The sequence below is a fragment of the Parasteatoda tepidariorum genome, chromosome 1, assembly GCF_043381705.1.
Source record: "Parasteatoda tepidariorum isolate YZ-2023 chromosome 1, CAS_Ptep_4.0, whole genome shotgun sequence".
NCBI classification, from domain to species: domain Eukaryota; kingdom Metazoa; phylum Arthropoda; class Arachnida; order Araneae; family Theridiidae; genus Parasteatoda; species Parasteatoda tepidariorum.
Genome location: NC_092204.1, coordinates 68,680,830 through 68,708,807, shown reverse-complemented (window position 1 = coordinate 68,708,807; position 27,978 = coordinate 68,680,830). Strand labels below are relative to the sequence as shown.

The 27,978-nt window shown below is 30.6% G+C and overlaps 1 protein-coding gene across 1 annotated transcript; it reads right to left on the bottom strand.

Moving 5' to 3' along the window:
* Nucleotides 1-3,142: 3,142 nt before the first annotated feature.
* Nucleotides 3,143-11,722, bottom strand: LOC107438988 (cuticle protein 10.9). The gene is made up of 4 exons (XM_016051422.3): nt 11,476-11,722; nt 8,584-8,745; nt 6,998-7,337; nt 3,143-3,515 (listed from the first exon to the last, which is right to left on the bottom strand). The coding sequence occupies exons 1-3, from the start codon at nt 11,482-11,484 to the stop codon at nt 7,038-7,040; spliced, it is 471 nt and encodes a 156-aa protein (XP_015906908.1). The 5' UTR covers nt 11,485-11,722; the 3' UTR covers nt 3,143-3,515; nt 6,998-7,037.
* Between the last annotated feature and the right edge of the window lie 16,256 nt (nt 11,723-27,978).

Genomic DNA, 27,978 nt, shown 5'->3' with positions numbered 1-27,978 from the left:
AAATTAATTGTTATTTCACACTGATGAATATTGTGAAGAGTTTTAACTTTCGGCTGCTTTGAATCCAGAAGTGCGGAAAAGAAATATCTCAATAAATTTTGATCTGTTTGAGTTTTCACGCGCTTCTTAAAGAGTAGTCGTAATCTGGAAAAAAAATAATCCAATTAATTAAGGTAGATAAGCAGTAAAAAAATAATGAGCCTCTTATTGATAGTTTCATTTATTTATTTTTTGAGTATTTCTCCACATCCTTGAAATTATTTTTAGTGAGTCAGGGAAACTTCGGCGTAAGATATTAAAACTTGGTAATCCAAAGATAATTAAGTTTTATCTACAAATATTATCATTTTATGTTATTCCGTTTCATTTAATAACAATTGAAATTTTTAAAAACGCAAGATATTGGGGAGAATCGTGTAGGACCGAGTAGTCAGGTGAGACTGGGTTGCTATTTTCCAATCTAAGGGCCTTTAACGACCTGCTCTTCTGCTTGGCAATTTCTTAAACAAAGAAAAACTTGATTCTTGACTTTTGACTTGATTTTGATTTGATTTTGATTCTTGACTTGATTGTTTAGGTAGTAATATTTAAAAAACGAAAACAAAAATCAATGCTTGCATTATAATTGCGACCAACCACAGACAAGTCTAAAATCTCTATAAAAATAGTGCGTGTCGTTAAATGTCGCTGGATTGCAAATTTGCGACTGGGTACCTTGATTGTGTCGAATTTAGTTCGGTTTTCTACTGAACAAAATTCGGAATTACATTTCACTAGTTAAGATAAGACCTACCTTTTTGGCGTGTTGTTGTAGATTAATTCGGGGAGGGGGCTGGGGTTCGTCTGTGTAGATAAGTTCGTTTTACTATGTCAACGCTGTAATGTTCTTTTGGTTTTAAGCTAATTGACCGTTTCAGTTAAAAAATTATTTTTACTCCAGCTTATTATACGTCTACTAAAGATTCATACCCTAACAAACGATAGGGATTTCGTCCAGTGGTAGCATTATTCTTATACGTTTTGATAACTTGTAAGACCTGGTATTACACAGTTTTGCCGCCTTTCCCATTTATATGTGTCTGTGCTGGGCCCACGAAAGCTGCAGGCTGCAGTGCAGCGTAGGAAAAAAATAACTACATCCAAGATTAAATAAGGGAGGACGGACCCAGGACAAAATTTATTCAATGCCCTTTCCTCAAAGCATATTTTGTAGAACTTGTGAGGAATTTTTATACAAAATTGTAGGTTTTATATAGATGTAAAGAAGTTCTTTGAAATTTTCTTTAAAAAAAAAAAAAAAAAANAAAAAAAAAAAAAAAAAAAAAAAAAAAAAAAAAAAAAAAAAAAAAAAAAAAAAGAACCGATTAAACAATTTATTTTTGTAAGTAATTTTGGTTCCCTCAGTGGTTACGGAACAATTGTTCCTCTACAACCAAATTGCAAACAAACATCCAAAAAGAACTGATTAAACAATTTATTTTTGTAAGAAATTTTGGTTCCCTCAGTGGTTACGGAACAATTGTCCCTCTACCCCTTTCTTCTTGAGTACATAGTCAAATAAAATAGCATTTTATTGTCACATAAAAAGAAATTAAATTATTAAGTGCATATCTTCCATTGCGAAATACCGAATACGTCTAGAAATGGTATATTTATTCAGATAAAGTGCGCGTTTGTGCCCGATTTTGTTGTCTGAAATATCATCTCGACACTAATTATTTTAGCATTAAGGAAAAAAGAAGTAAATTAAGAAATTAAATAAACCAACAAATATAATATATATAAATGAAATAAATAAGGCAAAAATACAAGCTACGGATCATTTGACTTGTTGGTTGAAAAAGACAAGTTAGAACTTCTGAGACATTATTTTTATTCAACTTTTCCTAAAACTCTAAATTCAAAGTCTAATATAACGGTCTTATGTAAATAGTGGTCTAATTTCTCTTCTTATTTAGTTATTTATTATTATTATTATTTAAGCAATGGAGTTAGCCACTCATTTATGCTCAAAGAAGTCACTTCTAACTAATAAACTTACAGTTTTTTTTCTGCTGACAGCTGACAAACAGAGGGCACCACAATTCAAACACGAAAATGCATTTTAAACTAAAGCTCTGTATCGATATTCAAACATAGTTTTCATAGTGAGTATTTTTAAATGATGATGATGAATATTATGAAAATTTATATTAATTTTACAAATACATTACATTACATTTTTCTGCTGTATTCACTTAGAATCGATCAACGGTAAGCAATTTTTATTTTAATCACATGACTAAATGCAAAATATTACCTGAGTTTTATTGCCAATGATATTCAACGGCTAGTAATATTCCGTATAACATTTATAAATACTATATCAAACTGAAACTTTTTGAGGCTTGTTGATTAGTTAAAGACAATAAATCGTACGTAGGTAGGCTATAAAAAATTCTAAAATCAGAAAAAAAATTATTATAAAAAAATTCTGAAATATCTGAATCGATTTCAATTGTGAATTTTATTTCGTCATTTCTTATGTAATGCTTCGATTATAATGCCGAGACAATAATCCAATATTTGTTTACAAAAATTGCCTTTCAAATCTTATAATTTTGTTTGTTTTTTAAATGTTGCTTAAGTGAATATTACTTAAAATTTGTACTGCGGTATTAGCAAACTACAAACAATCTAGTCTTAAAATTATTAATTACAATAATTAAATAATCTTTCGTTACAAATAAACAAGCTTATCAATACTGTAATTGTATTTAAGCTTCATACTTGCCACATTGAATAAAATTAATTTTTTAGTCATTTTAACATATAGGCAATAAAGCAAGTTCCAGCAAGAGCTACAGTTTTAAAAGCCTCAAAAGTTTATCATCATATTAGGTTTAAATGTCGAATTTTTTGATGATATCAGATCTGCGTTAGTTTCCCGTAGTAATTTCAGTTTTAATTATCAAGCTAATTGAGGCACATAATATGTCACAATCAACTTTAGAGAACTGTGTATAAAAATTTCATTCAGCCCATGTCTCTATTTTCGGAATTTTAGATGTACAAAATATGTTTCGGATAACTTTTTGATGTATAATTTCTTAAAATCATTAACTACTATAGAAATGAGTAACAAAACACAATAAAGATTACATTTTCTTTTCAATAAATTGTTTTTATTTGAAGATAATACAGAACTGTACAAGTAAGGCAAAGGCCACACCGGCAACAAACCATTATTTACACACCTTATTCCAAATAGAATGTCCCGCACCCTTTGCCAGGATTTGTGCGATAAAAACCATTTTAACAATCATGGACGGAACTATGTATAAATAACATATTCTATAGAACAATAACACGTTAATTAATAAATTAATATAAACAGTGTTTGTGAGAGTATGATTTTTGGGTCGCAGAATGAATATGCATATCATGAGATACCATCTCCTGCAGTAGGCATTTTGGTCCGCATACCCTTGAGTCATACTTTCATTGCTTACAGCGAAGCGAGATAGAAGTATTCACTAAGGAAAAAAGAAAAATATATAATACTTTAGAAGATATTTTGGTTATAAATAAGAGATAACAAAGCTTTTTATTTCTTCCCTTTTATATTTTTATTGGGCAGTTAGGCATAAATCACGTTGATGGTATCATAAAAAATGGGTGATGAATCGGCAAAAAGTATTTCGTGGAGTGCTTTTAATGTTAAAATCCGTCACATCTGCGCCGAGTATAAAGTAAAACGACGAAGACTTAACATAGTTGCATAGTTAGTTTAAAAGTCTTGATACTCAATTTCATAATCAGACTACAATTGACTTAGTGTAGGGCCAGGATAGCCTGGTTGGTAGGGCACTGGGCCCATTTCCAAGAGTTGGTGGGTTCGAACTCCGCCGGCCGAAGATTCCCCGTGTAGTAAAATGGTGACTGATGCGCGTTAAATTTGTCAAGTCGCAAAGTCCTCCATGTTCCCATAACAAATCATCCCTTCTGGGGGTACTAATCCAGAAGTTTCCTTGTCTTCTGGATTGGTTCAAAATTACAAGGCTACGGAGTTGAACATTGGTAGTCGTAAACTCAAAATTGGGTAGGCTGTTCAACGACGGATATAAAATATAAAATTAAATAAAATTGACTCAGTGTATGTTAGCTTTGTGGACAGCGAACCCAGCTATAATCGTAAAGATTTGCACTCGTGTCGCCTATCTCGAGGGGTTGTTCACATTCCTGGTGGAGTTCTGGTGGTCGTGGATTCAAACCTGGCGGCCGCCTAAAAAATCTGCGTTTTATGCAGCAAATTGTACTGTTCTGACTGACTTTCCTATGGTTGTTTATGAGTTAAAGTTTGAAGATAGGGATATCAGCTCACGTACTGTCTACTTCATCTAGCGGCATTAAAATTACTTGGCGTGAAAAGACAGATCATTGAAAAATGGGGACAGGTATCAGAGCATGTTTGGGTGATGTGACGTTTAGTTAATTTCCTTCTTTAGTTTTACCAACTTCATTCTACAAATATAGTCATGCTTGAGCAGCGAGGTTCTTGTAAAGATGAAAGAAGTTAACAAGAGGGAAAAGGGAGCAACATGTCTTTAAATGTTTTTACTCTCGAGCTCTTCCAGCTACCACAATAATGTAAAAATATTCAATTACAAATTGTTTTATTATAGAACATTGAAGTAAAATAAGTTCTGCTTGTGATTATATTTGATTTAATGGCAACCATTTTTAGCAAACGAGCCATAGTTTTGATAATTGGATAATTACACTCCAAGAAGAAGACAGCTAATCTTTATCAGCAAAATGGCGTATTAAAATTGAGCTCAGTTTCTCTACATAAGTTAGAATGTTAATTAATGTTAACGTAAATAAATACAGAGCTTTATCGCACATCGAATTTGTTGAAATATAATTCTTTCTCGTCTACTTCTTTTACCTAACTTAGATTTATTATTTGTTTATGTATTTTATTATAACCGTGATATATTTTTGTTTTGTGAACCTGCCAACTTCGATGCATAATTAGTTTATGTTCTACATGGTTTCATGCCTGTTATTGTTAAGTAAAAAATATATAGTGAAAGAATTGAAATCTTCGTGTAAGAATATAAAATGCGTCACTTAAGAGAATTGATACCTCACAGGCTTGGTTTACTCGAAATAGAATGGAAAGAACAGTTGCTAACGTAAACAAATGCCCCGTTTCCACAACCAATCAGGATCGAGATACCACACTACGTCACTTGCAGGTATCCCATTAAGTAAAGAATTAAGAGTTGCTAAACGTAATAATTTTCTCGAAATAATTTATTAACTTTCTCTTTTTTTTTCAAAAATAAGTTAAATATAGTTTATAACGTTTCAAGCATATTTTATAACCACAATTATAATCCCATTAAGTAAAGAATTAGAGTTGTTAAAGGCAATAATTTTCTCGAAATAATTTATTAACTTTCTCTTTTTTTTTTTCAAAAATAAGTTAAATATAGTTTATAACGTTTCAAAGATATTTTATAACCACAATTATAATTCATTTTATTATACGAAATTTTTTATTAATGACTATTTTTATAAGCAAGGAATGAAATGCGAAATAAAATTATCAAAATAGCGGCAATGTTTTATTTGTTTCTAAATGCCCTTTTAAGCTACAATAGTGTTTTATATCATTATAATTGAAATGAAATTTTTAAAAAAGACCTGAAATGGCCATTAAATAATAATGTTTTTCAAATTAATTAACATAACTTCTGTGTTGCTAATTTAAGTGCATTATTCTAATGTAACAAGTATAACTTAAAAGAAATTTTTTTTTGCATCATTTTAAAATAATGAGAAACTACGATTATATTTTACTAATTAATTTTAGTAAAATAAAAAGATTCGTTGTTGCTTTGAAATAAATTTAGAAAATATTTAATAGGTAGTAATGTATGAAATATTAATTATTTTGAACTTAATAAACTGTATAATTTTGTAAAAGCAAATGTATTTACCACATAATTTAAGTGTGATTCAACTAACATAATTTTCCATTTTTTTCAATTATAAAATTTTTTTACCAGTGTGTAGTTTTTAAACATAAATTGATACCGGCGGTATTACAACTTGCAAGTTAGTATTTTGAAATTTATTTTTCATACTTAAAACTTCATTTATCCTTAGCACCATTACATTATTATCAGTAGTTTAATTTTCTATTATTCAACCACTATTAGAGTAATTTTCAATTATACTATTGATTTGCAGTTGTGAAAACTTTTTAGAAGAAAATATTCTAAAAGCAGTTAAGAGACTGAACAATGATGCATTATATTTTATAAGTATCATACTTTTTTTTATATATATAACCGTCGTTGAACAGCCAACCCAATTTTGGGTTTACGACCACTAATGTTCAACTCCGTAGCTTTGTAATTTTGAACCCAATCCAGAAGACAAGGGAGCTTAGGATCGAGTTTTGGGGGAAATTTGCCTTCGTGGAGGACTTTTTGATGGGACTAACCCGCATTTGCGTTACACGGAAAGGAAAATCACGAAAACCTCCATTGGTTAGCCTGATGGCAAAGGGACTCTATACTATCTGTTCTTACTGTGGGAGCAATGTTGGCCCACCTGATATGGTGCCTCTGAGAGAGTGGCCCACAAATCTGCCCTACTGATACTTGAATAACGAGTGTCAATCTTGTCGACATTAGAAAAACAAATGTATGTTTTATATGAATTTTTATTTTCATTAAAAAGTGACAAAAAATATTGTCGGTGCTACGTTGCAAAATATTTTGTATTTAAATAAAAAGTTTGTTTACAAAACATTTGAATTCTACACAAAATGGTTTATTTATAGCAAAAAGACAAGAAAAAAATATCTCTTCTCCGCTCTAAGCCGATTAGACTTTTCAGTGTCGTTTTCGAACGGTATCGTCAGAACAGTTTGGAGCGGGCTCCAAAAGTTCTGTGCCAGAGAACTGACCTAATAGTTTAAAAAAATCCACAAACTTACCATAAAGCTTATATTCCATAAAACCTAAATATTATATTGTCTAATATCGGGGATATCCACCATAGTGAGGAGCTGGAGCTTGGTAGTGAGCTGGGGAAGCGTGTACTTGAACATCAGCAGGGTTTTGATTATCAGTTCCTGGTTCGTTGGTCTTGACATTAGCACGGAATCCGTAAGCATCAGCGACGTAGTCTACTTGTCTGTAGATACCGTGAGCATCGGTATATCCGTAGCTACCTTGGACATTGCCTTTGCCATCGCTGGATTCTTTGCGAGATTGCTTGAATTCACCATAGTCACCGGCGATGTCGTATCCGAAGTCATATGGGGTTGGTACAGCCTGGAAGACAGATAAATTAATTTAAGCTTTGATGTCTTCAATAATTGCATATTAAAATAATGTATAATCATAATACATTGAGAGGCTATTTAATTGGGACCATATGGCAATTTTGTGCAAATGATATTGAATAGTTATTCTAATCAGTTAATATTCAAAAAAGTAAAAACTAATATAGTGTATGTTTTTGAATATAAATTACAAAACATAAACATAAGCTTGATTCCAATGCAAGCACATTTAAAATTATTGTCAACAATTGTTATAATAATATGTAATTATTGTAATAATTATTAAAAAATATTGTTTTATGCTCTAGGGTCTATACTAATAAAGATAATATAACGTAGAACAATCGCATAGTTATGCAATTCCATACAGATGTTACATTGAAATTGACAAGTATCCTATGAAATAACTAAAAAGAAATGAATTTACCTTTTTTTATAGGGTTTTGTATAGTTATTATCATATAGGTGTTTCGTCGCTATAGATAAGCATCATATAAATGATTTAAAAAGAAATTGTATTTCTTTGCTTTCTGGTTAAAATAATATTTCCGGTTTAAAAAAAAAAAAAACTCAAATCCCGATAATAAAAACCAAAATATACGGTATTTAAACCGTTCATTTAGTAATATTTTCGTTCATATGGTTACGGTTTATCGGTAGATTTGGTTTTCAAAATTATAGTTCTTGTTTTTTTTAATCACACATAGAACAATGCATAGCTGAAGAGTAAATTTAACCGAATAAACTGTTTTTATATCCTGCTCCAAGGTATCATGATAAAATTAAGAAATTTTGTCACATTCGCTAAATTTTTTCACATAATATAAAACTATATTTTATTGTTAATTGTACCAAAATTATAACCAAAGCGCTTTGGTAAAACTTATCGAGATTTTTGGTGTTTCCACAGAGCCAGAAACACGGTACATGTTACCATATACCATAATTTTTTCTCAGTGTAAAAAAAAAATCGTGCTGGAGTGGTATATGTTAGACAGCAATAACAAAAATATTGCATAGACATGGTAGTTGCGTACAGCTGTTTCGATGCTATAGCTAGACATCATAATGAGAACTCGGAAGAGTTTATTTTGTTTATAGGTTCTTATCTATAATCTTCTGGTGCTATTTTTTACATTTTTTATAGGTTTATTTTTTTGCCATTTTAAGACTTTCATCATTGTGTTAGATAATAGCTCTGATCCTTTTAAGAGTGATATAAAAAAAGTTCTTACGTAATCATATGCTGGTGCTGCGTAGGCAGGTGCACTGTATGCTGGTGCGCTGTATACAGGTGCATGGTATGCTGGTGCAGCGTAGCTCCTGCCGTAAGCAGGTCTTCCGTAAGGCCTTGGGGCGGCCACGGCTACAGCGACTAAAACAGCGACAACGGCGAGCTGAAAAATTTTATGTTATCAACACTGTTATTTACTTGAGACGACATAACTTATTCAAATTTTACAGTTATAAGACTTTATAAGAATTATTATTGAAATGTTTCGAATCCTTAAAAGCAACTTACTAAAGTTTGAAATTTGCGTCTTGGAAAGTATTTAAATTAAAAATTTAAATCTAGATAATATTTAACATTATCAAGATTTAACTCGCACCACAAATTAGTTTTTAATAATTTGTGGAACGTATATCTGTTTAATTATTTTTAGATTCGTTCAATCAGTATAGAATTGTCATGTAAGGCTACTGACAATGTCAACCGTCATCTATCAAAATGCACCACCAGATAGAATTGAGTGAACATGCCTTATATAATAGTGAATTGGAACTGAACAATTGAAATGGTAGCTACACTACTATACTCTCCCGCTAGAGTTTAATCTGGGATGGAATTGGATAACTGGATATCTCTAGGTGATTCATTGTTGTTTTGTGAGACTCCAGGAGAGCTGTATCAAGATCACAGGGCTTTGAGTGCTGGTCGTGAGAGTCGTATTAAGATCACGTTTGCGGGCGTAGTTGTTGCTGTTTTACAATTAGCAGCCGAATGTGTATAAGCCCCCGTTGTGTGTGCGATCCAGGTTGAGTAACAACAGCGTGAGGAGGTCAATGTCGGAGTCAAAAATAGCAGGTGAATTGTTTACTGTGTTCCATCCATCATCTCGAAGAGGGCTTTTCTGTTGAGGTAAACGTGTTCAGATAACGTCCGGGTCTAGAATGTGGGCGAAAGCTACCGACAATGTCAACCGTGATCAATCTAAAGGTTACTCTGAGATATAAAATCGAGTCAATCTGTCTTATATACTTGTGAATTGGAATTGAATAATTGTAGTGGTGGCTACGCTACCGAATCAAATGAGAGTAACCTTGCCTCCTGCAACAAATTTCAATTTTATGAATTGGCTGTTCAGCCTTTTGACGCATACTGGATACTGGTGTCACTCTTTTCAGATATAAAAACAGTCTGATAGTTACTAAAAATATCTGTTAGATTATCGGAATTATATTTCTAGTGAAATATGAAAACCAAAAAAAAAGCAGTTTGAAACTTTTTTTTTCCATTCATATTCAAAAATTGATTTTGTAATTTAACTGATAAATAACTGTTTCTCTTTGCATCTAAATAAAAAAAAATGGCTGCAAATTTGAAAAACTATTGTTTTGAAGTGAGTCATGTTTGGAAGAGTTTGCCTTTAACACAGAAAAAGAAACAGACATTTTATGATGTATTTCATAACCATAAATTATTAAAATGCTAAGAACAATACTTTTCACTTATTTCGATCTAAATTAATACAAAATGAGGAAAAAAGCATGAAAAATATGTTTAATTAAAATTTTGCGCCAATGGGTTAAGGATGATGGTAAATTAGAATTTGGTTGAACTCTTGATTAAACTATCTAACATCCAATATTCGATGATAAAAATGTTTTTGAGATTGCTATACTAGTATATCCATAAACAGCAAGTATTTTGTGTATTTTTAAGTACATCATTAGAAAAGAAATTCTTTGCTCCTATAGTTCTCTACAAATTTTTAGAACCGTTATATGCGTCTAATGCAAATTATAAGCATTCTAATTATTGAATACAAATTTTGTTTGCCTTTGAACTAATACATTATAAACGTTTTTAAGATTTTTCGTATATTTCAAAAAAATATTCAAGTTAAAGATAGCAATTGTTAGCAAGTATTTCGTGATATTTTGAAATTCACTATTAAAATTGATAACTATTTAATTTCAACAAAATTAATATTCAATTAATAAACATTCTCAATTATAAAGAAAACTATTAGCCCCATTTTAACATTTTACTACCATTATCTTCATCTATTGCACATCATAAGCATCCTAATTATTCTGTATGAATTTTGTTGTCTGTTTTTGGAATGATGCATTATCTAAGTTATTTTGATTTTTCGCTAAAGTTAAGTTATAAATAGCAGTTGTTAATAAGTATTTTGATATATTTTGAAATTTACTCTTAAAATTGATAACTATTTGATTTCATCAGAATTTCTATTTAATTAAAAAAATATCATTAAAAAGAAAACTGTTTGCCTCTATTGCACTTCATAAATTTTTACTATCATTATTTTCATCTATTGCATATTACAAGCAGCATACTAAATATTCAATACAAATCTTTTTGTTTGCTTTTGAACTGATGCATTATAAACGTTTTTGTGATTTTTCATATATGATAAAAAATAAAGCCAAAGATAGTAATTGTTAATAAATATTTTTTTGATATTTTAAAATTTACTCCTAAAATTGATTTGATTTCATCAAAGCTTCCATTCAATTAAAAAATCTTTAATTTAGAAATAAAAGTGTCTGTCGCTATAGCACTCTAAATTTTTACTATCATTATTTTCGTCTATTGTATATTAAAAGCATTCTAAATATTCCCTACGAATTTTGTTGTTTGCTTTTAACCTGATGCGATATAAAAAATATTTAATTGAGTTAAAGTCGTTCAAATTGAACTATATCGAAAATACAGCTATATTGAAGCCATATGACTGAAAATATCACACTAATTCAATAAAATTTTATCACCAAAGATCAGAATGAGGCTATATTGTATAGGATAATCCTAGTCAAGTACCGTAAATAATCCAAATGATTGGCGATTGAGTTTTGGTAGTCAAAGTAATTTAACTTACCTTGAACATGCTTACTGATTAGGATGTAAGACCAATATGATATTGGATAGCAATCGGCTTCCCTTTTTATATATCATCTGAGTTGGTGTATGTCGGATATTAACTTGCGTAAAAAATTCGAGGGAGGATGGCGGGGGAGGGAGAAAGTAAAAGAAAAGTTTCTATATTCTTCAATTTTTTGATATTTTTATTTCATTTTCACTTTCCCTAGGTCGTGGCCTCATTTGGTATATTCCCTTCGATCTAGTTGTGGATATGGGCCATGCCTTGGGAGTGGTGTAACTACTTCCTGAATTGAAGGGGTGCCACTAACTTCTCTTTTTCTGTCCTAACACCACACCCACCCTTGGAAAAAGTGCTCGAATTTATTGAAGATTACGAATGATCACGATCTTGTCTCGTGAAGGGCTTTTTTTATTCGAAGTTTATTTTGTTTTTATTGTCGAGTGGAATGTTTACAATGTCGGTATACGAGTGCGATTGTTACCATAAGTTTCTCGATGCAGTGTGTAATTGAGTGCTAAATATCAACTTTTGAGTTTAAAAAGTTTTTTTTTCTTACTCGGTGTATTGTAATATGAGGTGTTATTAACGGTTTGAATGGTTCATGAATTATGCAATATGTATATTTTACTGTAAAGTGTTGTGTGGGGAATTACTTTATCACAAAGGTGGTTGTTGATAAAAAGTGAATAAAGAATTTTTATTTTATTGAATTTCGGAGAGATTGAGTCATTGTATTGTGAAAATACTTTTAATATTTAAATTTAAATTGTTGAATGTTTATTTGGTAGTTTGTTTGACTGAGAATGGTGATGTTAGTGCTAACTACTTTAATTTTTTTAAAAAGGGCATTAAGCTTAGTTGAACTTATCGAGTAAATTCATAAATTATTTATATGAAAAATATGGCAGTCTGTTGAGTATGTTTTTAAACAGAATGTTTTTAACCTTTTATTTTTTGAGATTTAAATTTTCCAAGAAAAAAATTCTTTTGAAAGTTTTTTTTACTTTTAAATTCATTTAAAAATATAATTTTCCTACCATCGTGACGTTGAGTTTAAAGTTCAATTTTAAATCAGTTATATTCTACTCAATTTTAAAATATAAATAATTTTTGATTTTGTGTTCATGTATGCATCCAACATCCTCAGCCAACATGCATGCGACATGTATCTACATATTATCAGAAGCCATATGAGTTATGGGAAATAACATAATATTTGTCAAAAATAGTAAATGTTGAAAGTTATATATAAAAAAAAAAGATCAAAACTGATTCCTTTCAAAAATTATTAATTTCTGACAAAATAGCTTATATCCCAAATTGAGGAATAGATTTATCAACGAAAGCTAAGATGTTTTGTTAACTTTTATTGTTATCTATTTCAAAGACTACCAATCAAAAGATTGGTATTTAATGAAAAACCAATCGTTAAATGACATCAGATGTATTTGCAGAAATCTTAAGAGATTTTTTCTTTCCATTCAACTTTAGAACATTCATACAGGGGGAGTGGGCTAAGACCAGGTACTTGGATAAGACCTTAATTGAGTAGCAATTAGTTGGTTTCCAGCGGACAAACTTTGATTTACACTTTATTAGTCAAGAAGAAGGACCTACCATATTGGCATGTTGTGGTTGATTAATTCACGGTGAATGAATAGATGAGTTAGTTTTACCATGTCAACTCTTCAATGTTCTTTAGTTCTTAAACTAGCTTTATTTATTGATTATTGCAGTAACAAAATCCAGTTTATTATACGTTTACTAGAGATTCATACCTTAGCAAACAAGAAGGATTTAGTCCAATAAAAGTCTGTTACGTTTCAATAACTTCTGCTCTTGGGGTAAGAACAGGTACTACCAAGTTTCACCCCACCCCCTTGCTGTGAGTCTTGATGCCTACGAAAGTGCTGCAGTGCAGAGGATGAAGAAGTTAACTACATCCAAGAGTAAACAAAGGTTTTGCGGGCTTCTTCTCAAAGCACAAAAAGCCTTATTTTTTATATTTTGTCGAATTTTTGAAAACCCTTCATACAAAATTTTACTTTATTTTATAACCGTCGTTGAACAGCCGAGTCAATTTTATGAGTTTACGATTACCAATGTTCAACTCCGTAGCCTTGTAATTTTAAACCTAAGCCAGAAGACAAGGGAACCCCTGGATTGAGTATTGGGAGAAATTTGTCTTCGTGGAGGACTTTTTGAGGGAGCTAACCCGCATTTGCGTTACATGGAGAGGAAGACCACGACACCTTCCCACGGTTAGTCTGACGGCAAGGGGACTCTAACCCATGATCCGTCTACCACTGAGGATATTTCACGTCAGCACTGTGGTAGGTGCAAGCCGGATGCAGAGTTCGTATCGTCTGGGATTCGAACCCGGTTCGCCTCATTGGAAGGCGAACGCTCTATTCCCTGAGCCATCGTGGCTCTTCATACAAAATTGTAGTTTCCATGTAGATTAAACGCATTTTTATTTTAAGAAAGCTAATTAATAAACAATATGTTTTTTGAAAGAAAATTCGGTTGGGCCCTCTACTACCCCTGGCCACTGGATAATTGTCCTTCTCCCTTGAGTACTGCTTTGACATCATTAATTACATGTAAATTACATTCACACTTTTCGTAAATAGTCACATAAAATAGAAATTCTTGCTATTTTTTCACTAAGATCTCAGCATTTCTAAACTTTACCAGAGAAGTGTTCTGGCCTTACTAGGTGTTTCAACTTTTTCTAGGAGAAAATCATTTATAAGAAAATAAAAGATAACATTTCAAGAATGATATATTGTACACAACTAAACAATTAATATCTTGTATAAATTTGACAGTTTCTAAGTCGAACAGTTGAGCTCCAACAGGCTTTCAAATCTTAGCTACAGATTTCGATACATAAGATATATATAAAATATATACATAAAATATCGACTATACATAAAATATGTAATTTAATAATTTGAACTTTAAATTACATTTTTAAACATAAATAATTAAATTTGTTTGTTAATGATTTTTCTAAATTTTATGGTGAATCATATAAAGACACTCAGGTTCTTGAATTCTGTGGTAAGACACCATATATTTTTTCTATTACTTATTCACATGAAATTTTTTTACTTCATACACTCTTTAATAAGGGAATCTGGACTGTGGGAACGCACTACCTTCTCAATTAGACATGAATGGCAGTACCACAGCTCTGCTCATCGCCATACGACTCATTGTAGGACAAACTCTAATATTATCCATCATTCAGTTGGAAGGCAATATTAGACCATCTGATCACGGTTATATGTAACTTAAAGAAATTCAACTCGCCTTCTACACAAAGTTGGCAATTTCTTCCAGAAACGTTATTGGCTTTTGATAGGAAGGTTTTTAAAATTTTCTGAAAGATTCAGTTTAATTTCAGGAAATTATGTTATTGACTTTAAGTGAGAAAATATTTTTAAACTAGTGGGCTGCGCCCCCTGCTCGCTAACGCTCGCCAACCTCCGAAAATTGCTACGCGATCTTATATGGTTTGCTTCGCAAACCAAGCTCGTTTCGCTCGCTACTAACTTAGGTACATTGCAAATGCAAAAAATTCTAAGAATTCAAAACAATCATTCAAATCCACATAACAACTTTCTTTTCTAAAACAAATTACATCTTTTTAGTAAATACTAAGTCATTAAAATAAATTTGAATTCAAATAAATGACATGTAATTCGTTAAACCTATTAGAAATGTGCTATAGTATAAAATCTTAAAGCGTAACAGCACGACTCAGATTCATTTTTCACTGAATAACTAATAACAATTATAAAACAAATAAATTCGTGATATAAATCAAAAATCGTCAAATAAATTCGAAATATATAAATTCTTGAAAAAAAGCGCTTTCGACAAAATACTAAAATAGAGATCTATCGACAAAGACTACTCACTTCTGCCTAGCTTAATAGTATGATATTGCCGCAGTTCATAGGGTGAATTTCGGAAGAGATCACATTTTGTGAGAATGCTCTCTCTGGTTCTTTCAGTTTCCGTTTTTAAAAGCGTTATGTTGAGCCACCTCAGGTAGATTTGGCATGTGACATTTTTAGCGGCAATCATTGGTCGATTTTCTAGCGTTGCTATTCGGGGAGTAGTAATGAGCCTTTTTTTTGTCGCCGCGTAAGAGAAATATATATATAGATTTTTATTTATATTTTTTGATGTTGCCAGAAATGCTACTAGTGTAAATTAGGCATATAATTTTTCAGAAACATTCTTCTATTTAGTTTTACAGTGTACATTGGGCCAATCTGTAGGGGAGAGTGGGGTCAATTGTAACAGGGTACAATTGTAACAGAGCAAAAATTTCGAGTGTCGGGTGCTAGATGTGGTTCCTAGGTGGCGCACAAGGTGTATTTAATAAATCTACATGTACACCCCTGNAGAACCTCCCACGGTTAGTCTGACGGTAAGGGGACTCTAACCCATGATCAGTCTACCACTGAGGATATTTCATGTCAGCACTGTGGTCGGTGAAAGCCGGATGCGGAATTCGTATCGACTGGGATTTGAACCCGGTTCGCCGCATTGGAAGGTTAACGCTCTATCCCCTGAGTCATCGTGGCTCTTCATACAAAATTGCAGTTCTTATATTGATGAAAAAGATTTTTCTTTTAAGAAAACTAATTATTAAACAAGATGTTTTTTGTAAGAAAATTTGGTTTGGCCCTCTGCTATACCGGGTCACTGGATAATTGACTGGAATTACTTTCACACTTTTCGTAAATAGTCACTTAAAATAGAAATTCTTGCTATTTTTTCTCTAAAATCCTAGCATTTCTAAATTTTGCCAGAGAAGTGCTACAGCCTTACGAGTGATTTAACTTTCTCTAGAAGAAAATTATTTATTGAAAAAATAAAAGATCTATGACATTTCAAGAATGATATATTGTACACAACTAAACAATTAATATCTTGTATAAATTTGACAGCTTCTAAGCTTAATCACTATAAGTTCTAACCAATCAGGTTAGAGTTCTCTTACTGTCGGACTTACTATGGGTGGTTATGGTTATCGTTTTATTCTCCTTGCCATACAAATACGCATTAGTTTCACAGAAAAAGTTTCTCATGAAAGCAAACTTGCTTTTTAATTGTTGTTAGATCTAAGAGTTACTTTAATTTTGAGGAGTAAAAAATCACTATTTAGGGATAGAATCGTAACATTAAGAATTGTAAAACAGCTCTATAAATTTTCTGTTCAACATTGGTTGTAAGATAAATTTTCTCATCGAGTATTAAAAAGTTTAAGAGATTGTATTGAGGTAGATTGTATGGCCAGTAAATTGTATTAATAGTTATCGGATGATTAAAAATTAAACCCTGATAGTTAAAGCATTTTTCATTCCATCATTGTATTAAAATAATTTTTAAATATCCTACGTTTAACAGAGTCTACATTAATAAATGCTATTTAAAATTTTAGTGAATCAAATGAAAAAATAATTAATTACAAAGTCTACTATTAGCAGATATCACCACTTCATAGGAAAGATTTAAATTAATCATTCCACATCTAAACAGCCATCCCAAATTCTTTTTAGAAACTTTTTTTAGAAATTTAGTTTAAAGAAATAAAAAAAAACCCTAATTATTTATATAGAGGCAGAATAAAATTTCTTAGAACTATATCGTGTAAAATATTGGTACGATAGAAATTAGTAGAATTTTTATGTTGTTTTGTATAAATGTTAGAATACTTGGCCGGGTAATAAATTCAAATTTTACCGGATATCCAGAATAGGTCAGGTAGAAGATTCAAATGTCACCGGGTACCCAGACTTGGCATAATTTCAGAACCCGGTATTTCTCTAGGCATAACATTAGTAATAACTCAAACTATACTTAAGCTAATTTTTTTTTCGCATTCTTTATGAAATGTAGCTCAGAAAAAAAAGAAATCAGTGATAAACTTTTCAGAATATTATAATATATTTTTTTACAGCCAACATTATACTTAAGCTGTATAACCATTAAATATTTCGACAGCTGATACAGCAGGACTTGCTCGTGAAAAAAATCGATTGAAACTGTAGTTTTTGTTTGGTGTCCTTTTAAATCTGGAGAGTGAAAATCAGGCATATTTTGCTTTTTTAACAATTAAAATTACTTTTTTTTAACAATTTAACAAGTAAAAATACTGCTCAAGCAAGAAATTTTTTTTATGTGATATGCATGGAGAAGATGTATTAATTGTACTCCCGTGCCAAAGCTGATTAGCGAAATTTTGATCCGGCAATTTTTATTTTGAAGATGCACCACTTTCTGGAAGGCTAGTTAAAGATGACGAAGGCGCAATAAATGCACAGACCGGTGAAAAACAACTTGCGAGATAGTTGAGCAATGAAATTTATCGAATTCGATTGTTCAATGGATTGGAAACGTCTAGGTTTAATCTCGACACACGAGTTCTTCATGCTCTTCCGGAAAGAAATTTATGTCTTCGCGTTGCGTGTCAAGCGTCAAGAAAATTGTCCATTTTATAACTACATCATCACTGGGAATGAGAAATGGATTGACTACGACAATATTCTAGTCTAGTCCAACACCTCCTAGAAGAAAGAAGGACTCAGCATGGATCAATTTAGTAGTCCGATGTAACGAACATAAACTGTGCAGTTTATGAAAAATGAGAAAGATCGGGCTACTAAGCTGCGAAGTGATGGAAAATACGAAAGATGTCATTACGTTTGGACTACTAAGGAATCAAATTCTTGTTTATGGCGACCCGTGTTGAAGCCTTCTCTTTTTTGTGAGGTATTTTCTAGTCTCTAGAAAATGTTTTAGACAGTAAAACCCTTACACGAATTGAGGAGGTTAAAAATCATCTGGATCAGTTTTTGCCAAAAAAGAACAAAAATATTATGAGTGTGTAATCATGCTACTGCCAGAACGATGGCAAAAGGTATCGAACCAGAATCGACAATATATAATAGAATAGAATATTTATTCACAGTAATAAAATTGTCTTTCGTGTTCATAGAAAGAAAACAAAATTACTTTCCCAACAACCCAATAAATATAGCGAAGAATAGTTGAATAGGTTTCAGTGATCGAAGTCTATAATCATTTACAAGTCTTTTGTTTCTTATAGACACTAAAGTCGTGAGTTTTTGAGTCGGATAAACATCTTTTAAAAAGGAAGAAATGATGGTGAGTTTTGAGATCGGTAGTTGAGGTAACAATTATGAAATCCAATGAAAATTATACCTTCTATATATACCCTTATATTTGCTCCCATTTTAAGCTTTAATTTGAGTAAAGCGTTTCACAGTGGAATTATAGATTTCCAATTGTAGATATTGCTTATCAGTAGCGCAATGCTTTAATTCTAATCGAAGCATTTATAAGTTATTTATATTCCTGCAGCGTCTAGTTTGTAAAGTTTTCTAAGGAAAAAAAACCTTTCAAATTATATTTGGTTGAACTCAAAAATATTTTTGTGATTTTTAAGAAGTACGAAACATTGGTTCTTTATAGAGTATTAAATGATGCTTATGAAGTGTTTTCTATTACTTCACAGTGATAATTTTTAGTGAAACCAGGCATATTTAATTACACTTTTGAGAAAAAAAAATTTGCGAAGACAGTTTGAAAATGTTACAATTTTTGAAAGTTAATTTTGATTACAGTATGCATCAAAATGAAAAAAATACGAGATGTTTATTAAAATAATATGTTATAAAAATGTGTCTAAAATTGTCGAACATCATCGTAATATTTTTTTTGAGAATGTGTAGATATTTGGATTGTGTTTTTTTGGCAAAAACAGAAACTCTTGACAGTAAAATAATAAGAATTTAATGTCCTGAAAAGAGTACGAATTTCATGATGCATTAATCAATATGGCTCAATCAATCGTATAATGATATGATCATAATGTATATGATGGATTACTTAGAAATGCAATAGTCAAGATTAAATTTGTGATGTGTGGTACATCAACAGATTCGTAAGATGGTTTTAAATTTGATAGTTAAGTTTTGAAGGTTAGTTTTTTTATCGTAAGGTACTGGTTAAATTTGTTACCGTAACTGAAGCTTTTAAAACAGTTTTATCATAATTAAATGCATTACTTATTAAAATTTTGTGAAAGAATACAAGTTGATTCTTACGAGTTGAACCTTCATTCATTCACTTCCACAAATGTCATGAGTTTTAGTTTAAGAATATCATCTTTTTGATAGACAGAGCATGGAATGACGCAAAAGCCATGGAGATGAATGAAAATGTAATCTTATAATATAAGTGCAGAAGGAAGTTCTTTTTTACTGACGAAGAAAAAAAAAACGCATGTTACGGTGAGTTGAATTTACAATGAAAAAATAAGTGTGATCAAAACTAACAGAATGCGGTAAAATTCTTTGTGCTTCTAGTCTCATGGGAACACCAAATAGCTTGGCAATTCATATCGAAGTGCTTTTGTAAAATTAACAATAAAAAATGGTTTTATAATATGTGATAAAATTTGATAAAAGTCGTAAATCGTAAAAGTTGCAATTTCATCGTGAAAGTTTAGAATATGGCATAAAACTATTCATTCGGTTAGATTTACTTTTCAGTTTTATATTTTTTGCTAAATGGGTCGTAATAATTTTAAAAACCAGAATGTCTTGTAAACCGTAACCATCTGAACGGAAAAATTACCAAATGATTAGTTTTGTTAAGCCGAATTATGGTTCTCTTTACCATATAGTACGTTAATTTTACCAGAATTTTTCTGCGAATTTTATTTCTGTGAATCTTTGATGAAATCAATTTAATTTAGAAACGAGACTTTTTTTCCAGCCCTCACAGAGTAGTTGTTCTGTGATTATTTAGTCTTCTCTTGGTAACTAACTCATGAAATGAAATTAACTTTTTTCTAAATAAAATACATCTTAACGATTTAACAATCAAGGAATTATATAACAATATTTTCTTTCATGCTCAGGTATTAGTGTCAATTATTCTCAATATTCCCGCCTGATGATGTTATTCTTCAAAATATGCAAAATGATAAATGTCTCCAAAAAAGCATTACGGTTAAATACTTGCTATGATCAAACTAGGACCTACATACAGTTGAAAATTGTTAAATAGAATCAACTAGAGCGAATAAAAATATAAATATGGTGGGGTTTAAAAAATTATGACTGGGAGCCTGATTTGCGGCTAGATTTAAATATTTAATTTTTCGTGTTTCAGAACCTATTATTAAAGGAGTCAAAATAATTGGTATAACAATAAATTATTAACTTCTTCTGGTTAATATTAAAATTTAAATTTTGCTGTCGTTTGAGAACGGCTTGAAAGTTATTATTTTTATTTTTTGAAAAATGTAATGTTTATAATAGTTTTGTTACGATATTTGAATTTTTATGTTTTTCTTAAAATTTTGGGACGCTCTGTATGTGGAAAATGTTAATGTAAAAATCTTCATAGTTTAAGATTTTGTAGTGCTATTTTAGTACAGTGTAGATCATAGCACAGCTTTCAAAACAGAATTCCTTCGATCTTTTCATTTTGTAGTTCCTTCTATAAAGAGAGTTTCTTTCGAGTTTCCTACGAAATTTCAAAATTTTTTATTTCGTTTTACCATAAAGACCAAGAAAAATGTTAGTACCAGTACAAGTACAGCTTTTAAAATAGAATCCCTTTTTATGAAACAGTACAGTTGCGACAGTCAATACTTAGTTATTTACCTCTCTTAAAATTGTTTCAAGAAAAGTGGAAATATATTTATTCATTTAAAAAATGAAGTATTTTTATATTTTGTATAAATCATTTTAACGTACCCGTAAAACTAGAGCTCCATCTTTTATTGCTCGTTGAATGACGTTACATGTATGAAATTGTGTTTATAGATTTTCTTTTGAAATTTCTAAATTTTGTTTTGTTTAACTTTCAAGAGCAATAAAATTCTGTTTATATGCTTTTTACGAAATTCCCAAACTTTTGTTCTAATCAATTACTGCGCCGTTAAATATTTTTTCCTCCTTTGTTAATTTTAATCCTATATTGCTCTGTCCCCAGTCATTATTGTATCTTAAAGCTTGTATAACAAAACATTAACCTCTTTAATAACTTCATAGCCAGAGGATCTGCTTTTATCACTTAGTTCTCTATATTTCTCCTAGTTCTTCCTGAATTACGCAACTAAACTTTACTCATCAATAGTTTAAGGCCCTGGAGCGATCATTGTCTTCTTTGTTTCAAGCAAGCTACATAAAATGGCAATTTTTCTTCTATAGATATGAAAAATGGGTGACATTCTGGTTTTGTAAAAACTCATGGGAGATCTGATTTACGATATTGGGTGCCATGTTCTTCTAGTTTCTGTGGATTAAGCGATAACTGATTGATTTTCTTTTCTCTTTAAAGTGTTGTAACGATGTCAGCTTGTTCAAAGTCTCACTCAGTAATTAATTATTTTGTTCAAAAGACGTACTTGAAGGACTTGTAATTAACAGATTGTAATTGCTTATCTTTTCACATACCGTTGCCAAAGCTATAAATCTAATTGATCAGTTAGTAACTATGATCTTAGGTAACCGATAATTGAGTTTATTCGAAATAATGAAACGACGGAAGTTCTTTACATATAAATGAGATTTGCATTTCATTCCCCTCAGTTGAAGATTAACAATCTATTGTGATGCCAAAAGAATTTTTTTTAAAATGTGAAGCTAACTTGACATAACCAGTATGGTTTTGAATAATTAGCATAATTTCGAAGTGAATTATAGATTTGATAGAATTTTCAAATTCGAATAAATTCTAGAACTTTTAACATTTAATTTACAAATAGTTGGAATTTATTATTAGTTATATAAAATTGAAAGTATATATATATGTTTAAAAAAAAGGATAACAAATGTGGGTTTGTTGTGTTAACTTTTTCAATCATGCCTAAGACATGGATGTGTATTAGAAAATTCAAAATTATAAATTGCTTAAATAATCAGCCTTTATCATGGATATTTGAGAATTATTTTACTTAAAGTTCTGAGCAGAAATCTTGTTCTATATGAACTTTCGTTCATAGCTATTTGCACCAGTGTGTGTGTGCGTGTGTTTGCGTGCCAACAATAATGCTAACAACATTAAAATCAAATTTTAAAGTGAGGAAATATTTCGGTGCAGTTTTTTGATAACCTTGCTATAAAAAATATATTAGATATAATCAATGCGGTTAGATTACCTGGGGAGTATTTTTTTAAAAAATTTTTCTGTTGCATGAGATTTTTAACAGATATTTTCGTATTACTGATTTCAAATCTGCAAGCTGTTACAGTTTTTTTAAATGACATTTTTAGTCTACTTTTTTATCGAAATGTACAAGTTTAAAAGCGTTACATTTAACAGGGAGTCGCTTAAATGTTGCGACAAATTTCTAGGGTAGCTAGGGCATATCATCGGAATCAAAACTGCATGGGAACTCATGCCCGGAAATGCCATCATACTAGGGCTGTTTCTCTATTATGAACTGTTTCTTCCTGGATTTCGGAACAGGCCAATGTGTCGTAAAAGAAATGTCGTCGTAAGTAGCTAGGGGCACTTTTCTTTATTACGACCTGTTCAGAAGTACACGATGAACCAGTTCTTTATAGGGAAGCGTCTCTAAACGCGAAAGCCAAGATTTCCTGGCATGGGTTCACACGCAGTTTTAATACTAATGATGTGCCCTAACTCCCCTAGATGTTTGTCGCAACACTTCCGATACAACTTGCTATTTATTTTGCTTTTAAGCTTGTACATTTTGACAAAAAAATAGACTAAAAGCGTAATTTTCTTAAAAAAATTTGTAGCTCTAGGAAGAAAATTAATTTTTATTTGAAATTCCTGAATTATTCAAGATCAAACATGTGGATAAATGCAACAAAAAATTCGCTTCTCAGTGTTATTATTTTTAATGTTTCGAAATTTATTACAGAGGCGAGGATTGTTTTGGTAGTGCAGATCTCTAAAAAGCAATATTATTCAGATATTTCAATATGTCTAATTATTTTATTGTAATTATTATATTGTAATGTAGGTTGGTTGAAGATCTGTAGAATCATACTAAAATTCGCAAATACGAGTTATTTGCAAATAGTCATCGTTTTCATCGTGATAAATACTATCAGTGTGTTACCAATTATATTCATCATTTTTCATTCCTTGCAAATTCTTATGTTTCATATACCTTTCCATGACTAAAGTGTTTTAATAAACATGCATGAAGACCAAGAGGAAAAAACGGTTTATGTCTATTTTTCACAAAAATGACGATTTCCATCAATCGCTCCCATTACCAAGTTTTGACTACTCAATAACGTGAAAAATCAGTTCTCCCCGAGAGTTATTACACTTTGCTGATGGGCCATTCTGGGGAAAAATGGTTCATGTCCATGCGTAAACAAGGCGAATAAAGAAAAGCACAGTGAAGAAGACGACGGGAGTTCGATTGGGGAAGTATTGACTGGAGAATAATTTCGAAGAAAAACTTGTCCTACCTGATTTTCAAATTTCATTTTTCATCAACATCAAAAATTGTGAACTTTGTTTTGAACTTTATGGGGGATGTAAATAATGCTTGTGATGTTCATATATATTTCAATTTTTACGATTTCAATCGTATGCTAGCTCCTGCATTATCTCAAAACTTTATATTCGTTTTTTTCACAGAATCAGCTCTTGAACACAAACCGTTTCTCTCTCTTTGTTTCCAGCTTTATTAGCAAAGCTAAATTTAAATACTATAATACCAATTTTATAAAATTAGCTAAGAATATTGTGTGTCATTTTGTTTAGCATTATTGAAGTAAGTTTTGCTCTTAATTGAAAGAAAATTGTTTATGACATTAATTCCAAATTATTAATATTAATGGTTGAAGCCTATGTTAATGAGCAATAATTGGTCTATAGAACAAATTAGTTTTGTCCTTCTTTATGAAATATTTCCAGTAAATGTATAAATATAATAAAAAAATTTTTTCATAGTTATAAGCATAATTTCAAAAAGGTCGAAATGGTAGTAAACAATATTTTTTTTTATAGATGACATTTTTGTTCTTATTGTTTATTACTCTCGGACTAGTAGTTTACAAGTTTTTTTAAAATTTTAACTAAGCAACAGCACATTATTTAGTAACATCAAATTGCCTGCACAGAAATGATGGTTCTTTTCTCTCAAAATACTAGCTAACTGGAACAATTTGAAAAAGTTGTCTTATCATTATCTATGTAACAAAAACATTCCATGTAACGAAAACAAATTTTATTTTCTAAAACAATACTTAAGGGAAAAATGTTCTAAACTAATATCTAAGGGGAAACGCTATAGTGAATATTTTGAAAGAAGTTTTTTTGACTATTTGTATCATAGACGCGTTTACAAACAACTGTCATTCTTTCATAAAAACATTCTTCATACTAGTAGACTCAACAACTTTTTCAATTTTCATCCGTATAATTTATAAATTTAACAGCTGTACATTACCAACTAAGTTTGGTAGAACGACCAGGTACTACATGGCTGAGAAACTCTAAATAAGAATATAATTTCCGAGTAATTTCGATATCGGGAGGAATGAAAATTGAAGAAGTTATTGAGAAAGCAAATGTTTTTAGAGAGGAATTTTTATTAAAGAACAAGAGCATTTAGTTTCAAGGAATTTCTTTTATTTGCTGTTCAAAATGTAGGACAAAATGTAGAATTATGCTAAATCAAATATATTTGATTTTATTTCTTATGTAATCAAAACATTTTCTAAAAGAAACAAGACCTTTTCAAGTCGTAAACAGAAGTGTTTTTTCTTATTGCTATTGAAAAAACAAAATAAATAAATAAACAGAAAACTCATTTCCGACTTTTAATTTTTCTATACCTATAGAAATGTTTTTTCCAAAACAATTTCACAAATTCAACTGATTTAGAAATTTCAAAATAGATTTTAATTTTTGGCAATCACTTTAAAGAATGTAAGGAATTTCATATCGTTTGCAACATAGATTCTATTAACTATTTAAGCTTTATTTAGTCTATTCAGAAGAGGCAGTAGACCACCCAAAAAACTGTGAATGCTTCCTCCACCGCGGGGAGCATCCTTAATTTCCTGCGTTAAAATGTGATAATGTGTTTACCCTTTGGGGTATTAAAAAGTAGATCTCCAACTTGGGTGATGCAATTTACTGCATCTTTTTAATTAACGGTTTTGATTTAAGAGGAATTTTCTACTGTAAATTAAATTGGCTGGATATGTAGTATATTATTTCGCTACTTGCAAATTAATGCCTTTCATTGTCAATAAAAATACAATTTTTCTTTGTTCGACTTTAAAGGCGAGCGGAAATTCAGAACCATTAAGAAAGCTGCTAAAAATTGCGAAACTTGCTTTAAGCGTATGTTGCTTTAAGCGTATGTTTACAATTTAATTGCACAGCTAATAAATCCAGCAAAATAACGAATAGGTCAGAATTTTACTTTTCAAATATGCTTTTTCTAGAACAAATGAATTTATTAATCTTCAGAAAGTGACACCCTTTTTTTGCTATTGTTACGATGTTTTTAACTGTATCAGAATTACATTGGAATTTAATTTATATTTTAATTTAATATTTATATTAATTCCACTGTTTATTTACTTGCCTTTTCGTTATTTAAAGTAAATGTTTAAGAGAAAATGCTTTTCCGGTTCTTCCCTGTTTTTGGAACACCTGTTTGGGGTCCGTTATTTATATTTCTGGACTCCTAAATTACAATTCCAACCCCTTAATTCGGAAATACCAATTAAGGGGTTGAGGTTAACCATTGACCAGCTGACCAGCAGGGTTTAATTTGGGTGGATCATTGAACTCTCCTTTCTAATTCAGTATTGGTGAAAGATATTTGCTTGATTAAAAACTTTATTCACATTAAAAATATACAATTAATAACATACAATTAATACTGTACAATTAATAATATACAATTAATAATGTACAATTAATAATATATAATTAATAATATACAATTAATAATATACAATTAATAATATACAATTAATAATATTCAAAAATATACAATGTTGGTTCCCATATTAAACTATTTAGTTCTTCACTAACTCTCCATAGTGTTTGGAAATGCATTTTACACCGATTTGCTCCTCTCGGCTACTGTGGTGTTTCTTGTTCTGTTTTTCATCTGCTTTCCTATCCTGGCTACTGTGATTCTTCCAGTTTTGTTTTTCACTTTATTTTTCACTCCGTCGTTGGAAGCTATAACGTTTTAGATTTCAAACCACTTTCATTTCTTCTTCACGTCTGCAAATCTTGAAAATGGGTGCCTATTTTTGTGAACTTGAAACATATGGACTGTTATTTCAAATTTGTATATTGTTGAGGCGAAGGAAGTTTTTAATAAATTATTATCATACCGCTTCAAATTCTTGGGATTATTTCTTCAAAGATATTTTAGTTTATTGGATCTATACTTTTAACCTAAGATGATTGGGTTCTAACTTTTGAGGGAGGTGGAGTTTTGTATTGGGCAGTTAAAAAAGGATTCTGGGAGTGCAGGAGAAAATCGAATGGAATGGAAGATGTTTAGTTAAAAAATACGAAGAGGAGAATGGATTGTAAATAAAAAATATTTTAATTGTATTTAACAAAAGGAAAGAAAGCGAAAAAGAAGATTCCTACATGATCTTCAAAGTAATAGCGATTAAGTAGTTTCCTTTTTAATTTCTGAATATGATATCTATTAAAGAATTTTAAATCATTTGGAGGGAAAGAACTATGAATTTTGTATACATTCAATTTTCTATTTATTACTTATATTATTTAAAATAAAACGTATGTTAGATTGTAATTTTGTGTAGTTTAATATCGTGCGTAGTCCTTTTGTTCCTCCACTAGTCATGCCAGCCACGCCACTCTATATTTATTTTTAGTGTATTGCTCAAACTAAAAAATCTGAACATCAAGAGTAACTGTCTACATAATAATCGGTTAAACGGATGTATGTACTGACATGCAGACATCATAGTACTTGGCATCGTTATTTTAACTAATGCAAGCGATATTTCAACTAACTAAATCGGGTATAAAAACATAACTTTTCTCTGAATATAAATATGCCTTTTAATCAATTTCTTATGAACTTATCTAATTGTTACGTCTCTGAACACTGATGAAAACTAGTTAAAACTCAAACAAAAAATAACTTTAACATCAATTTATTTTTTCGTATCTGCTGTCATTGAATTGAATAGTTTTGTTTCTTTACAGATTTGAGTGCTTTCGATTCTTTCGAAATACGTAAAAGGTGAAATTAACATTAAAGTGTCCAGTTTTTATCTGCTCTTCTGACAAAGTCATCGTGAACATATTTTTCAGATTACGACGCCCCCCCATCGATAAATTATCTCTATTTTGAGGCTCAAGAATCTGAATCCTCCGGAAAATAGATATATTTATTCGAGAAAGTATGTTTTTGTTTCCGATTTTGTAACTTTA

Coding starts and splice junctions, on each gene's coding strand:
- LOC107438988 (XM_016051422.3), bottom strand. Junction 7,338..8,583: donor CAGCACCAGCATATGATTAC/GTAAGAACTTTT, acceptor TCTGTCTTCCAG/GCTGTACCAACCCCATATGA.